This window comes from Biomphalaria glabrata, chromosome 11, assembly GCF_947242115.1.
Source record: "Biomphalaria glabrata chromosome 11, xgBioGlab47.1, whole genome shotgun sequence".
NCBI classification, from domain to species: Eukaryota; Metazoa; Mollusca; class Gastropoda; family Planorbidae; genus Biomphalaria; species Biomphalaria glabrata.
The window spans coordinates 35,803,396-35,821,169 of NC_074721.1; the positions used below are offsets into that span (position 1 = coordinate 35,803,396).

The 17,774-nt window shown below is 35.8% G+C and overlaps 1 protein-coding gene across 1 annotated transcript; it reads right to left on the reverse strand.

The window, feature by feature from the left end:
• Positions 1–10,640: 10,640 nt before the first annotated feature.
• On the reverse strand, positions 10,641–13,577 carry LOC129928971 (uncharacterized). The gene has a single exon (XM_056045582.1). The coding sequence runs from the start codon at positions 13,575–13,577 to the stop codon at positions 10,641–10,643; it is 2,937 nt and encodes a 978-aa protein (XP_055901557.1).
• Between the last annotated feature and the right edge of the window lie 4,197 nt (positions 13,578–17,774).

The window sequence follows — 17,774 nt, forward strand, 5'->3', positions numbered from 1 at the left end:
TGGAGATGGAACTTGCTGCTAATTCACTTCTACTAGTTCACTACCAACTCAAGAAAGAACCTTTTCTAAAGCCTGAAAGTAGTCAAATTAAAACTGTGTTCTTCCTGGTGGTCTCTGTATATCCTATATGGTTGTAAAAGTTGGACACTAAACGCTGAAGCTGAAAGAAGAATCCAAACCTTTGGTAGCAAATGCGTCAGAAAAATACTGGGTATCAAATACCAGGAAAAGAAAACATATTAGTTTTTTGTTTTTACAAGTCCACACTCTGGCTATCAAAAAGGAAGAACTCAATTCTGTGAAGAGACAAAAGCTGAGCTGGTTTGGTCAAACTGTAAGACATGACTGTCAAAAGTCATTCTTCAAGGTACAGTGGAGAGAGCACGAAGAAAAGGTCGTCCAAAGAGAAGCTGGCTGGATAACATAAAAGAATGGACCGGCCTCTCTCTTCATTTCCTGCTAAAAACAGCTGCCGACTGGGAGAAGTGGAGGCACCTCTATGACGAAAGTCAAGGGACAGATGAGACGTAGAAATGATCTAGGAAGCACAAAACTAATCGCACTGGCTTTAACTCTTTCTTTCCTAATTAACGACACTAACGTTGATTTGACTCCATTTAATTAAATTAATTTTTCGTTTTATAAATTTTAATGTGTGTTATATTAAAAGAACACGCACTATACTAAAAGTAACGTTTTCTGATAACAAACAAAAATGTTATTGAAGTTTAATCATAACAGGGTCGAATGTGCAAATGTGAAAAATGAACAATTCTGTCAGAACTCGGAAAATAATTACGGAGATAAAGAGTAAATTTTTAATTCCAAATCTCCTATAAATAGCTTATGTTAGGTAGCTCCAACAGAGAAAACGACACTGTATAACGAGACTCTATACTCTATGCAAATACTATTTTTAACAAAAAAAACTGTAGAAAGACAGAAATTATCGACGAAATCAAATCTGAATCTGTGATATAAGAGAAAAAAAAACGTATAATAAGAACAAGAGAACGTGGCATTTCTCTACAGGTCATCTGGTGCTAAAATTGGCTCGATTTTTTTGTACACGGCATTCTGGGAAGAAAAGAAATCTCTAAAACAAATCGTGTTATTGATTTGACGAGATGAAGATAGATACTAGAAAATACGAGAACATCTATTTGTATCTCTTAACAGTGATAGAAGATACGAGTATATCTATTTGTATCTCTTAACAGTGATAGAAGATACGAGTATATCTATTTGTATCTCTTAACAGTGATAGAAGATACGAGTATATCTATTTGTATCTCTTAACAGTGATAGAAAATACGAGAACATCTATTTGTATCTCTTAACAGTGATAGAAGATACGAGTATATCTATTTGTATCTCTTAACAGTGATAGAAGATACGAGTATATCTATTTGTATCTCTTAACAGTGATAGAAGATACGAGTATATCTATTTGTATCTCTTAACAGTGATAGAAGATTCGAGTATATCTATTTGTATCTCTTAACAGTGATAGAAGATACGAGTATATCTATTTGTATCTCTTAACAGTGATAGAAGATACGAGTATATCTATTTGTATCTCTTAACAGTGATAGAAAATACGAGAACATCTATTTGTATCTCTTAACAGTGATAGAAGAGAAAATATATTATAACAAAAGTGAAGCCAATAGGATCACTGTGTTTCGATCTTCAATAATTGAAACAATTTATATTAGTTATCAGACAATTGAAAATTTTCACGATAAACCAAACAATGTCAAGGACACTAAATTAAACTTCCCTGTTGCCAACTAAAATAAAAAGACTTGAGCTAAGATTTAACCCTATCCCAATGCGTGGCAGTTGTTCTTTGTACCCGCAGACAATGACAACCGCCATGGTTACCGGTTTGTTTTTAAAATACGTTTTAAGTCATACGTAGAGGTCTAGTGCTTTCTGCATATTCCTATTATTTTGTGCTAAAAATGAAAGAGCTTAGAAAAGTGTATTTCACAAACAGAACTTAGCAACACTTCCTTTAGTTTGTGCACCGGATACACCAAAAGCTCGCCTTTTTTCAGCCATGTGCGGAAATCTCCAATAGTAAAGTTAACATTCGTATTTTATTTGTCATTGAAAACAAAAAAGTACGGTAACAAGACACCTGCATGTCCAAAGGTGGACACAGAAGAGGACATCACTCGCGTTAACTTTTTGGAGTAGATAAAGAATTTAAAGAATTAAATTTATTAAATAAGATACTAGCAAAAGTGTAAAATTTAATTACAACTCTTCAAAGTGAAAGCTCGCGTTAACTTTTGGAGTAGATACTAGCAAAAGTGTAAAATTTAATTACAACTCTTCAAAGTGAAAGCTGAGTCAGTCACATAGGGCCAAAATAATTTTTTAAAACGAATGTATGCAATAATCGAAATAAAACCTGGAAAGAAAAAGAGAAGAAGAATGTAGACTACATACAGATACAAAATGAGAAAAATGCGAAACTATTCCAGAGAATATCATTTAACTAACGCCTTAGTTGCGTCGTGCTGGGGATTATAAAGAGATGTAATACTTCGAAGGTGTGTGCAATGAAAAGTTTTCCAAGTGAATCAAGAGACCTGTCAGTCATCTCCAGTATGTGGTGTTCTACCAGATTTTTACTAACCAAAGCAAACCTTTGTTTTTTTTATGAGATTCAGTAAAGTAGGTTCAATTTGTAGTAAAGTAAGTAAAGACTTTCAGACTTTGTGGTTTATAGGGCAGATGATGTAAAGGTCATCTGTTTCTGTGGCCTACGGTTATCGAGGGTGTCATGTGGCCAACACAACGACCAACCGCCTTTACTTTTCCCTAACTAATGTCAGGTACCCATTAGAGCTGGGTGGACTCAGAGGCGCCCGAAGATCCCGAAATTAAAAATCCCAGTCTTCACCAGGATTCGAACCCCGGTCCCCAGTTCGGAAGCCAAGCGCTTTACCGCTCAGCCACCGCGCCTCCAGGTTCAATTGTATGGAATGAATATCAGTATCTTTACTTCGTGTAACAAAATTAACTCTTCATACCGTATAAATCTAGCATTATCTAGCAAACATAAGCAAAAACACATATTCCTTTAGATTAAGAACTTAGATCAATATCAGGAATATTCATATTTTTAAACATACCTAACAGTAAGGCCCTACCATTGAGATAACACTACTAGATAAAACATTTAGCGGAGACCTTTTCACAGCGGGAAATGCGATAATCCACGACGATTCCACGATACCTCGCACCCTCCATCTTAGGTTCGTTTTTCTCCCTTTTTCGTCTTTTTTAATCTCTTTTCCACTAACCAGCTCGGGGCGACACCTAACGTTGCTGTTCGCTCAGGCGGGATAATGGACAATTACCGCGCCAATTTACTCAGCAAATCACAGCGGCAATGGAGATTTGTGTCCCTTTGGAGGACAAGTTCTCGTCACCGGCTAAGATCGCAAAGGAAGAAAAAGGAAGATGGAGAAAGGAGGGAGGGGTGGGTAAAGGTTGAGTGATAGAATAAGAGAGATCTGGGAAGGATAGGAAACATTGGTGATCAGATACATGGTCTTTAGCAATAATCCAGCTCTCGAGAGGAGAAACAATCTTTATTTACTTCAACACAAATGTAGAAAGAGATTTTCAGGGGACATAATTAAGGAAAGCTCTCTCGTCGCCTGTTTATATACTAGTAATGCTATTTTATACGTAACGCTCTTTTCGCATAGGCCTACTTATCGAATATATAAAGCAGAAAGTAAGGCGTGTTTATGTATGTATGCATGTATGTATGTATGTATGTATGTATGTATGTATGTATGTATGTATGTATGTATGTATGTATGTATGTATGTATGTATGTATGTATGTCCGGAATGAAAATCAAAACTGTTTTACCAATCTTAATAAAACTTGGCATAAAAGTTCCTTAGATCATGGTATAGACCGTAGTGTATGTCAAATGTCTAGCCCACAACCGGAGGGCCCTAAGTATAGACAAAAATTTCCTAATAGTATCTCTATTAAAGAACGAAACTTTTTAACAAATCGGGTAAACCCGTTTTCACGGTAATTTATATTGGATATGATAAGGTCGGCTGAACGGATAAATCCGTTTTCATTCTCTACTTTTATTTTCGTGGCTAAAGAAAATGTGAAAGGAGCATTCTCCAAGTTTGACATAGATCTAGATCTAAATTCAACCCAGTAGATCAGTAATACCCAATCTAAGACCCGCAGGCTGCGGTTCATATCCGGCTAGAATATTTATTATTATCAATCAAACTTTTTTTATTTGGGTGGGGGGTACGATAGTCACAACCACCCTCTTAACTCGTGGATCCGCCAAAGGCATAAGGACTGACGTAGGTAGAGCAAGCAGAAACCTTTTTTATTATTTTAAAATTATTTTTAATATTTTATTTGAATGTACTTTTAATAAAACGTATGTCTTTAGTTCCTCTATCTCTCGTGATATTGTTCATATTGATTTATTAACATTTACATACAATGTATCCAATCAGAAAAGAAAACGTATCTTCAATTGGCTCAATTTAAGAAGCCAAAACAAAGGAAGTATAATGTTTTCATCATCTTAGCAGACCTGAGACGGAACGAGTTAACAGGTATTGACAACAAAAATCCGGATTGTCTTTATTCATAACTCTTCTTTACTATCCTTTGTGGAATATTGAATATCGATACTGACATGTACTCAGTGAGACACGAACGGCGAGACAAGGGGAGACAAATGTGTACACGAGTTATCTCCTTGTGTTTGCCTTGAGAACAATGTTCTATCAATGGAACAAATTATCTTACTATCAAATGTGATAGTAGTATCGTGTGACGTGTGAAAATGATAATTTATTGTCCCCCCCCCCCACAGTCCAATTCTAGCTGGGAAATGCGCTATTGAACCTAAATATTGGATTGAGACGCGGGTATGCTACCTTGCCTCATAGTGGCACCCGGTTGAAACGGTCGTAAGAGGAAACGATTAGGCCAAATGGGTAGCAAGACAAAACTCCCGAAGGGGTGCCTAATGAGCCTCGAGAGTGGCTCCATTTCTCTGGTTGGTGTTGCTTAGAGAGCCCCTACAACCATGTCAACAATCCAATCGCCGTTTTTTTTATAAGGTCGTTTAAAAAATGACCAGCCCCGCACGGTTAGTGTTGTACAATGTAGTACAATGAAGGAAGCTGGCGGAATTCCCCGGTAAGCTCGGCCTTCGGCCAGTTTCTAGTCCGTGCTTTTGGAGCGTCCGCATCACTGGAAATAGCGGTGATATCCACTTTGGATCTCTTCCAAACAGAACGATCTGTTCAGCCAGGCCGGTGAAAGGGAGCTTTTCGAACTTGCTTTGATGGCCTAGAGTTTCGAGAGACTTCGGCTCAACTCTACCGACAGTTTTAAAAAGTTTAAGTTTTAAAAAAAAATACACTGATCGTTAATATTGAACTGAAATAAATTCACTGCAGGGGCGGACTGGGTGTCAAAATCGGCCCGGGCATTTCTATACAATCTGGCCCATAAATTGCATATCATTTGATGGGCTTCTAATTGACCTCCCTAGAAGAGCTTTCCTGCACGCAACTTCCGTACAGAAGTCATTTGGGAAGGCGATTTTCTGGCATGCGGACTACATGTCCCGCCCATCGAAGTTGGGAGCTTTTTACTGTCGCATTGATACTGCTCATGTTGGACAGCTTTAAGATGTCTGTGTCAGGTATGTGGTCAGACCAACTCATCTTATGGATACTTAGACAGCGTAGGTGGAAGGAGTTTAGCTTTTTGATGTGGAGGGAGTATAAGGTCCAGGACTCTGATGCATATAGGAGTGACGGGAGGACTACAGCACTGTAGACTTTCAGTTTTGTGGATATGCTGAGTCCTCTCCATTGCCACACTTGTCCTTGAAGTCTGCCAAAAGCAGCACTGGCACGAGCAACACGGAAGTCTACCTCATCTTCTAGATTTGCGCTTGCTGATATGGTGCTTCCCAGATAGACAAACATTTTGACGTTTGCTATTTTCTGGCCTTCTATAAGAAAGTCTGGATATGTGACAGATTTATTTGGAGGAGGATGGTGCAGCACTTCTATCTTTTTTACATTAATGGTGAGGCCAAAATTTGTGCAGGCATTAGCGAAGAGGGACAGGCTCTTTTGAAGGTCTTCTTCGTTTGAGGCACAGTCATCTGCGAATAGCCGGTCTCTGATCCTGTCGTAGTTTATTTTGGTCCTTGCCCTAAATCTTTGACGTTCGCAACATCGTTTGCACTTGTTACATATATATTTTAGTCGAGTATAGTATTTTTTTTACTTGGTGGGCCACACATTTTGTTTAAACTTGATGGCGGATTGCAGTAAACTTTCGTACACAATTTGAAACGAGATTTTCACGATAAATTAATCAATGTCATGGACGCTAAAACTGACTTCCTGGTTGCCACTAAATAGACCTTTCGTTTCTACATTATCTTAATGCGTGGCAGTTTATATTCGTATCAAGGCCCCTTTATTACAGTTAATTAGTTGCCTGTTTTGTTTGTTTGTTTGTTTAAAGTCACAGAGTGAAAGTCTAATGTTGCATGACTAGATTGACCTAGGAACATGCGTAGGACGCAATCATCTTTTTTGAAGTAATATCTGTATTTTATACGATAAGATGAGAAGATAATTCTTCCTCCATATTAAAATGATTTTTGTGCAATAAATGGAAGAGTTTACAACTTTTGATTCTATAGTTCTGAAAATTTAGAACATGGTATGTAGTATTAGATTGTTATTGAATTGACTTAATTATTGTGTCGAAGAGACTCGTCTTAGTGGTGGTGCTTATTTGCATTTAGTAAAATAAAAATGTTTTTGACACAATTTGTTTTCACAAATAGATAATAATATTTAATGCTAGTGTTATTTTTTTGCAGGTTTATTTATTTATTTTATATTGCAAAGTTGTCAGCTGCGAAATCAGATGTTGCTATTCTTTATTGTTGATGGACATGTCCATTGGTGATCATTGAATACATCATGGAATAAATCGTAGAATACATCATAGAATATGTCATAGAATAATAATAATAATAAGGCTTGTCTTCGACTCCGAAGATTAGTGAGGAATGCAGTATTTCCCTTGGCTGCGCAGCCCCAGCTGTGACCTACATGTTTTGCCACACCTATAACAAGCATAACCATTGTCCGCAGGTGGTCGATTTAGATTTTCTTTTTGTCTGCGTCTGTCCTCGGCAGCCGATTTCCTTTTGGTCTCAAATGTGTATCCCACGGCCTTTGTAAGTGACCTCCATCTGTCTCTGGGGCCGCATGCAGCCAGGTGCTCTCTTCTATGTCAGCTAAGGCAAGTTGGCGCCTAATCTGGTCTTTGAAGCGCCTCTGTTACGTCGACCACCTTTTAGCTCACCAAAAAAGACTGCCTTTGGTATACGTTCGTCTCCCATACGGGATACGTGCCCTACCAAGCGTAACTGTCGAACCACAAGAAGCCACTCTATACTGTCCATACCGGCGTTCGCAAGGACATCTCTGTTTGTAGTGCGGTCTAGCCACCGTATGTCCATGATGGAGTCAAGCATCTTTGGTGAAAGCGCTCAGGTAGTCTTAGTTGCTTTCTGTATAGTACACATGTCTCAGATCCACCGCCTGATAGACATTGATTTTTGTAGGCAGGCGGAGCAGAATACAACATAGAATACATCATAGAATACAACATAAAATACATTAAAGAATACAGCATAGCATATAGCAAAGAATACAGCATAGAATGCATCATAGTATATAGCATAGAATACATTTTTGAATACATCATAGAATATAGCATAGAATACATCATAGAATACATCATAGAATAAACATTGAATACATCATAGAATACAGCATAGCATAAGTCATAGAATACTTCAGAGAATACGTCATAAAATACATCATAGAATACATCATATATGAGGCATACTTCTTAAAATACATCATAAAATACATCATAGAATACATCATAGGATACATCATAGAATACAGCATAAGATACATCATAGAACACAGCATAAAATACATCATAGAATACATCATATATTAGGCATACTTCATAAAATACATCATATATTTGGCATACTTCATAAAATACATCATAAAATGCATCATAGAATACATCATAGAATACATCATAGGATACATCATAGAATACAGCATAAAATACAACATTGAATGCATCATAGAATACAGCATAGCATCATAAGTCATAGAATACTTCATAGAATACATCATAAAATACATCATAGAATACATCATATATGAGGCATACTTCTTAAAATACATCATAAAATACATCATAGAATACATCATAGGATACATCATATGATACATCATAGAATACAGCATAGAAAACAGCATAGAATACATCATAGAATACATCATAAAATACACAATAGAATACAGCATAGAGAACAGCATAAAATACATCATAAAATACATCATAGAATATAGCATAGAATGCATCATAGAATATAGCATAGAATACATCATAGAATACATCATAGAATAAACATTGAATACATCATAGAATACAGCATAGCATAAGTCATAGAATACTTCAGAGAATACATCATAAAATACATCATAGAATACATCATATATGAGGCATACTTCTTAAAATACATCATAAAATGCATCATAGAATACAGCATAGAATACAACATTGAATGCATCATAGAATACAGCATAGCATCATAAGTCATAGAATACTTCAGAGAATACATCATAAAATACATCATAGAATACATGAGGCATACTTCTTAAAATACATCATAAAATACATCATAGAATACATCATAGGATACATCATATGATACATCATAGAATACAGCATAGAAAACAGCATAGAATACATCATAGAATACATCATAGAATACAGCATAGAGAACAGCATAAAATACATCATAAAATACATCATAGAATACAGGACATGGAGGGAGTTGATAAAAGCGTTATTAAAAAGTATAAATCAGCTTCTGAAGCTTGAAAACTCTCTTCAAATTATTCACTTTCCTCTTAGTAGTATGGAGATTTATTAGCTCAAGTTTTCTTTGAAGACAGGCGCGGTGGTTGAGTAGTAATGCTTCGCTTCCGAACCGAGCGTCCTGGGTTCAAATCCTGGTGAAAACCTGAGAATTTGAATTTCGGAATCTTTAGGGCGCCTTTGAGTTCACCTTGCTGGGTACCTGGTATTAGTTTGGGAAAAGTGAAGGTGGCTTGTCGCTGCGCTGGCCACATGACACCTTGGTTAACCGTGGGACACAGAAACTGATAAGCTTTACATCATCTGGCTATATAATGTATAGGAATGCAAATTATATTATACAAGTGACATCTTTTTTTTTTTTTTTACAAACGTAAAGGCGGTTTGTCGTTGTGCTGGCCACATGACACCTTGGTTAACTGTGGTACACAGAAACAGATAAGCTTTACATCATCTGTCTACAGAATGTATAAAGATGCAATTTATATTACATAAGTGCCATATTTTTTTTTTACAAAAATAGTAAACTTTTTCTACTAAAATACGCCTGCCCAACTCCACCTGTGACGATCACACTTGCCGGGGATTATATGATCAAACTTGACAATTCAATGAAATGAAGAAAGAAACATCTCTCTGTATTTTCTTCAAACTTCTTTAATAACTTCTTCAACTTTCACATCAAATTAACTTCTTAATTCAATAACAACTTGACACTTCATAAATAAAACTTAAAGATACATACAACTTCACTTAGTATAACTTCAACTTCAACTACTAAAACTTTACTTAATGGACCCGCTAATATCACAAAACTTATTACTAATCGAGGACTGAGCGAGGACCCCGTCTAACTGACTTTCCCTCAATTTATACCTTTCTTAATCGTACATTCCAGAATCATGGAAACTTCTCCCCTAATTATTTTAATAACTTTGACCTTCTAGAAGCTGACGTGTGCTATTTTTTTCCTTAACCCCTTTCTTTGATTGGATACCTAAAATTAACTTGTTTACGCTGGACATTTGCACTGGTTTGAACTCGAGCTTCTAGAAACTGGTCGAAATAGGTCACAGACTCGACTCGTGACATTACCCCCTTGCCTTTTTAGCATTTTGTATGCAATATAAAATGCGTAAAATAGCAATATAACATATGCCTAAAACATTGATAAAATTGCATATAAAAGCAAGTAGTATAGCATATGCCTAAAACACTGGTATAATTGCTCTATTGAATGTACAAAACTCATAACTAAAAAATAAAAAAAAATGTTTCATTATGTTAACATATTAATTTAAACAAAATTCAAAATGTTGTACACATTCAGCATATATAATTAATTATAATATACATCTTAGTTCTATACATTTATTATTAATAATTGATATATTAATATGAACATTTCCCAACTTGTGTAACTAAAAGATGTCAAAGTAATAAAACTTAACAAAACGGAATAATACATGATATCTCCTCTGTTACTTGAGTTGATAGAGTATCTGAATATTGAAATAACTACAAACACATGGAATAAAAAAATTAAATTTGTTTTTCTAACATAAAACAAAATATAGTTAAACAATAAACAATATATTGTATAGTATCTAAATACATCTGGACAAAGTATCAGCAAAAACATTCAATTTTCCTGGAACAGTCTTTACATCAAACTGATAGTCCATTAACTGCAAACTCCATCGTGTCAGACGACTATTTGACATTTTTTTAGAGTTGAGAAATGCCAGTGGTGCATGATCTGTCTGTAAAGTAAAAGGTGCTCCCAACAGGTATTTGCTAAATTTTGAAATGGCCCAGACAATCGCCAGGCACTCTCGCTCTATGGTCGAGTATCTGGTCTCTGCTGAAGATAGTTTTCTGTTTATAAAAAATACAGGATGTAGAATGCCTTCATATTCTTGCATTAGACATGCTCCTATTGCCGATGAGGAAGCATCTGTAGCAAGATAAAACCGCTTCTTCTTGTCTGGTAATTTCAAAATGGATTCTTGTGCAAAAGCATACTTAATTTTCTTTATGGTCTCTTCTAATTCTGGTGACCATGGAATCGTGTTAGATTGTCCTTTCTTCGTAAGGTTAGTAAGAAGTGTTGTCAGTGATGCGTAATTTGGAATAAAGCATCTGTAAAAATTACAAAGTCCTAATATACTTCTAACCTGCTTTTTTGTTTGAGGTATTTTAATGTCCAAAATTCGTTTAATAATATCGTCCTGTGTTTTCAGTGAATTGTTTCCAACTTTATAACCTAAAAATGTAACTTCTGATTTTGCTAATTCAACTTTGCTTGGTTTTACAGTAAATCCATTGTCTTTCAATTGTTGGAAGATTTCTTTGAGTCCTTTAATATGATCTTCCCATGTATTATGAAACACACATATGTCGTCAATATAGGACACTGTGTCTTTTCGTTGTCCGAACATCCTATGAATTGCTCGGTTAAAAGTACTGCTAGCATTTACTAAACCGAATGGCATGTAATTATATTGAAAAAGGCCAAAGGCTGTAGTAAAAGCAGTGTATTGTTTTGAATCCTGTGTCATAGGTATTTGATAATATCCTCTTGTCAAATCGAGTTTCGTAAAATACTTAGCTCCAGAAAACTGTGACATTAAATCCTCTGGATTAGGCATTGGATATGAATCAAGGCATGTTATTTTATTTAACAGTCGAAAATCTACACACATTCTTGGCGATGATGACTGTGAACGTTTTACTAGTACTATTGGAGCAGCATAAGGTGAATTCGAGTGTTCAATTATGCCTTGTTCTAAAAGATCATTGATTTCTTTCTGAGGGAAATCTCTATAGTGAATAGGTAGTGGATATGGACGTGACTTGGTAGGTTTGTCACTTGTCAATTTAATTTTATGATTTATAATAGTTGTTTTACCTGGAACATCTGTAAATATATCAGCATACTCTTGGAGTAGATTCGTTATATCTTTTTTTCTCTGTGATGATAAATTGTCCAATTTGACAGCATGCCAGGTTTCAGTCTGTCTAGAAGTTGTAGTTGGCACTACTAAGTCATCCATATCCTCCTCTTTTTCTTCTGGAATAATCGCTAAGCATGAAATATGTGTTCCAAGTTCATCGTCTTCTTCTTCTGTATCAGTAGCTTCGTTGTATTTCTGTAGCATGTTGATATGAAACACTTTGTTTCTGTTATTGATATTTATTTCATAATCTACATCTGTGACTTTTCTTAAAATAGTAAATGGACCCTGCCATTTAATAAAGAACTTATTTTTCTTATCAGGTAATAATAATTTAACTTTGTCGCCTGGTTCAAAGTACCTAAGTTTTCTATGTTCATTTATTCTTCTTTGACTTGCAGCATTAGCTTTGGCTGTTGCTTCCTTAGCTATTTCACATGCATTTATTACTGTATTTCCTGTATTGAGAACATGCTGAAATGCGGTTTTCTTATCTGATGCATCATGGTTTGACTTTAGTATTGATTCTTTGAAGGTAGTTATAGGACCTCTTGGATTAGCTCCATATAACATTTCAAAAGGAGAAAATCCTGTGGTGTCTTGGATACTTTCTCTATAAGCAAATAATGCAGCTGGTAAAAGAAGATTCCAATTCTGCGGATTATCATTTGCTATTTTTGATATAATTTGTTTCAATGTTTTGTTAAACCGTTCACAAAGCCCGTTGCTTTGAGGATGGTATGGTGTCGTAAACTTCATCTTGATGTTGTACATCTCCATAAATGTCTTAGTTATATCTGCTGTAAACTGACTACCTCGGTCAGAAAGTATAACTTCAGGTAACCCTGTCCTTGAAAAAATTTCAGATAAAGCTCTGGTAACATCAATTGCTGAAATATTGACTAACGGAATAGATTCTGGCCATCTAGTACATGTGTCTACTAAAGTTAAAATATATTTGTGATTTCTGCTGGATTCAATTGGCATTGGACCAATTAAGTCAACTGCTACTTTTTGAAATGGTTTCTCAGTCAATTCCATTGTCTGCAATGGCGCTTGTATTTTGTTACCTTTTGGACTTTTCATTTGACAAATATAACAGGTACTAATGTGCTTCTTTACATCTTTAGTAATACCTGGCCAGTAAAAATCTTGAAGTATTCTTTTCTTGGTCTTGGTAACTCCCATATGTCCAGCAAACGGTACATTGTGGCTTGTATTAATAATGGTCTTTCTGTATACTTTTGGAACTATAATTTGCTCAACAGTTTTATTTTTGTATTGACTGTTCTTCATAAGTAGTCCTTCTTTAAAATAAGGATCATTATTTTCTTGTGGATTGATGTTCGATTGAGCCTTTTTAAACATTTTAAATAATGTTTCATCATTTTTCTGTTCAACTTTAAATTCCTCGCTATGAAATTGTTCAAGTTCATTTGTCTGTAGATGCGAATGGTTTGCCTTCTTATCATTTTTATTTTCTTGAACAACTTTATCAGAATTCTTGTGTTCAATATGTTCAGTTTCAAGTCTTTCCTTTTCTTTTTGCATTGACCTTGTGACTACTACATTGCATTCTTGACCCATTTTTATTGTATTGTTCCATTCAATAAGATCTTGTGTAGTACAGTCACGCACTCCCTGTATATTACCAACTATGAGATCAACAGGTAGATTTTGAGCTACTAAAGCTTCTACATGTCCACTGAAAAATGGAGTCGTAATATGTATCAAAGCTTCTGGTAATTTACTTACAGTGCCGTTGAAAGCAGTGGCTTCGATTTCATTGCCTGTATATTGATCTCACAAAATTTGCACGTATAACAACTGAAGTGCTACCTGTGTCTCGTAACACCTGTACTCTTTGAGAACCGACTAATCCAGGATAAAACTGAAGTCCTTGTGATTTAGTGATAACAGTCATTGTTGAGTGATGTGCCTTCGAGTTTTTGGTAAAAACCTGTTTCTTATTTCCATATGTTGAATTCTTTACATTTAATGATCTGTTTTGCGAATATGCTTGGTCACTAGATCTGTCACTGATACTAGTATGTTTTTTTCTGCAATCCTTTGCTAAATGTCCTTTCATGTGACAAAAACTGCACTCTATGACCTTCACTCTACATTGTGAGGCGAAATGACCTCTAGTATTGCATTTATAACATATTAAAGTTTTGTCGGTCTGAAAAGATGGCAATGGTCTGTTATCTCTTGAAAAGCAAATAAAGTTTTCATCAGTTGCTGATCTAATTTGCTTACTTGGATAGGCAGTTTTATATTGACGTATTATTGTTGTTAGAGTCTGTAGATCTTTAGGATTTCTCTCGATTATGAAAGATTGTATATCTTCTGCATATGCTTGAGTAATGGTATCAATCAATATGTGGTCTCTTAATGCTTCAGACGTTCTATCAATATTGGCTAAAGATATCCACCTATCAAACCACATTACCATATCAGAGACAAACAACTGTGGATCATCTTCCTGCCTTGGTCTTTCGAAAAAAAATTTCTTGCGATAAGCATTTTGCGTAGCTCCAAACTGTCTTAGTAAAGCTTCTTTTATTTCTGCATAAGTACGCTGTTCATGAGATGGTATTTGTGCACATACATCTAATGCTTTACCCTGTAATAAAATCAATAGATGGTGTGCATATTGGTCTTCTGGTAAGCCTGATGCTTTCGCTAACTCCTCAAACCTCATCAAATACGAATCTATATTATCTTTATTTTCTTGAAAAGGTAATATTTTAGATAAAGGTTTATACTTGTCAAAAGCATTGCTAGTAGGTAAAGTCGGTTGAACCTCTGTTTTTTTTTTTTAAATTTTAACTCCTGTTCCTGAAGTTGAAGTCTGAGTTTTTCCACTTCTAATCTTTTGTCTTCTGCCTCTCTGTCCTCTTTACGTTTCCTTTCTTCTGCCTCTCTTTCCTCTTTACGTTTCCTTTCTTCTGCCTCTCTTTCCTCTTGTCTTAATTTTTCTTCTCTTAAAATTCTTTGTTTTTCTTCCTCTTTTTCTTCTTGTCTTCTTTTTTCTTCTCTTTCAAATTTTCTTTCTTCTGCCTCTCTTTCTTCTTGTCTTCTTTTTTCTTCTCTTTCAAGTTTTCTTTCTTCTGCCTCTCTTTCTTCTTTACGTATTCTTTCTTCTGCCTCTCTTTCTTCTTTACGTTTTCTTTCTTCTTCCTCTCTTTCTTCTTTACGTTTCTTCTCTTCTTCCTCTCTTTCTTCTTTATGTTTCTTCTCTTCTGCCTCACGTTTCCTCTCATTTTCTTTAATTTGTTTTTCACACCATTCCCACTGATGTTCTTGTGGAATACCAATGTCCTTGGCTAATTTTAAATATAATTTAAATGAGTCTGCTTGAGACGCCATAGTATTAAATTAACGATATCAGAAAAGTAGATGTTTAAATGTTCTGCCGACACTCTCATCAAGCAGAATCTAGCCAGCGAGCCAGCGACTACGTTGGACAGGTAAAAAGTGAAAGAGGGCTGACCTAGTTAAATATCGATCGGTGTTTCCTTGTGAGGAATGCGAGTGGTCAGTATTTGTAAACAAACTAGTGTACAACTAGCTTTAGTAACGTTGCCTTCACAGCTTAGTAGATATAGCTTTCACAGCTTAGTTGAGGCTTTGTCGTTAAGAGAGGCTATGATTTATTTGTTAGAGGCTTTTCCTTTTAAATTCGTAGTACTTGCTAGAATGTGCCGACTTTATTCTTTGAAAATGCAGTATGTGATGCTTGTCTTCGTCGGTGCCTTTATTTATAGATGCCTTTTTTCGTCAGGAGGTGCCAATATATGTGGCGATCACACTTGCCGGGGATTATATGATCAAACTTGACAATTCAATGAAATGAAGAAAGAAACATCTCTCTGTATTTTCTTCAAACTTCTTTAATAACTTCTTCAACTTTCACATCAAATTAACTTCTTAATTCAATAACAACTTGACACTTCATAACCTTAAAGATACATAAAACTTCACTTAGTATAACTTCAACTTCAACTACTAAAACTTTACTTAATGGACCCGCTAATATCACAAAACTTATTACTAATCGAGGACTGAGCGAGGACCCCGTCTAACTGACTTTCCCTCAATTTATACCTTTCTTAATCGTACATTCCAGAATCATGGAAACTTCTCCCCTAATTATTTTAATAACTTTGACCTTCTAGAAGCTGACGTGTGCTATTTTTTTCCTTAACCCCTTTCTTTGATAGGATACCTAAAATTAACTTGTTTACGCTGGACACTTGCACTGGTTTGAACTCGAGCTTCTAGAAACTGGTCGAAATAGGTCACAGACTCGACTCGTGACACCACCAAACCAACCCCAAACGAACCCCCCACCGGATCCTCCACTGGACATAATTATAGTCAGATATCTTTAAAAAAAATTTTTTTTTTAAATTATTTATTTATTATTTATTTGGTCGTGTCAATCGAGAAGGCTCTAGGTGTCAATCGAGAAGGCTCTAGGTCTAGGAGTTTTCTAATGCAAGGGAAGCAATACAAACAATATATTATTTTTTTATATAATCATCCTTACCTCCCCTCTATATTTAAAAATAAATAAAGATAAAAACGATAAAAATAATAGTTTAGTGTTGTGTTGTGATTGTGAAAGTTAACACTGTACTGAATATATGGCACGGGGAGTGTGAGTTAGAGAGGCTAGCTACCCCCCGCCCCCAAGTCTTCTTACCACACCAACAGAGATCGGTGAAAGGCCGATTTCTGACCCTTTGGAGCTAGCCGAAAGTATCCGGTGCACCTATTTGATTTTTATTTGTATTTTTTTTTTTTTTTTTTTTTTTGAGATCCTCACGCCTTATTACAAAAACAGCCCAAATAGCACAAGCATATTAGAAGCTCTCTAATTAGGAAACCATACGGGATACGTGCCCTGCCCAGCGTAACTGCCGGACCATAAGAAGTCCCTCTAGACCATTGATGCCCAACCTAATTCAATCTGCGGCCATTTTAAATTCCAACACTAGTGTCGTGGGCCACATGATGGAAAAGATACAAAAAAACTTAATGAAACAGACCTGAAACTTTTATTTCAAACCCGAGGATCTCTTAACACTTCAAAAGAATGGCGTAAGTTCTGTTTATATTTTGTCGCACTTTCTTTATAAAAACAAAACATGTTGGCTAGCAATGGTATCATGTTCTACAAAAAAGTAAAGATTCGTTCACTTTTCTTGGTAGATTCTATAGTCCTATTTCATGACCGCACAAATGTTAAATGCCTTGGTAGTAACCCATTAGAAAAAAAGTAAAGTCTAACGTAGGTAAAGAAGCATTTTGAACATTTTTTTTTTGGGGGGGGGGGAGGGGGATTTCTATATTTTGTGCCGACGTTTCGGCGGGCCGGATGGAAGCACGTCGCGGACTGGATCTTGACCGCGGGCCGTATTTTGGGCATCACTGGACTAGAGGAATACATGTTTTACTTTTTGTTTAACTTATTTAATAAAAGGGAAGCTGGGGGCCAATCACTGTCATTCGAAAAAGCCCATTTTTGGGTATCGGCCAACCGGACATTTGCCTGAATACCCACTATAGCCAATCCGCCCCCCCCCCGGCCTAGTCTCTTTTGGAAGAAGACTAGACGTTATGATCTACATCCAGTGGCGTAGCTAGGGTGGGGGGAGAATTTGAAAATCCCCCCGGGACACCACTTGAGTAGGCCCCCAAATAAGTATTTTTTACATTAAAAATTTAATATTACATTATTATGCAAAATGCAGAGGCTCCCAAAGAGGTCAAGCC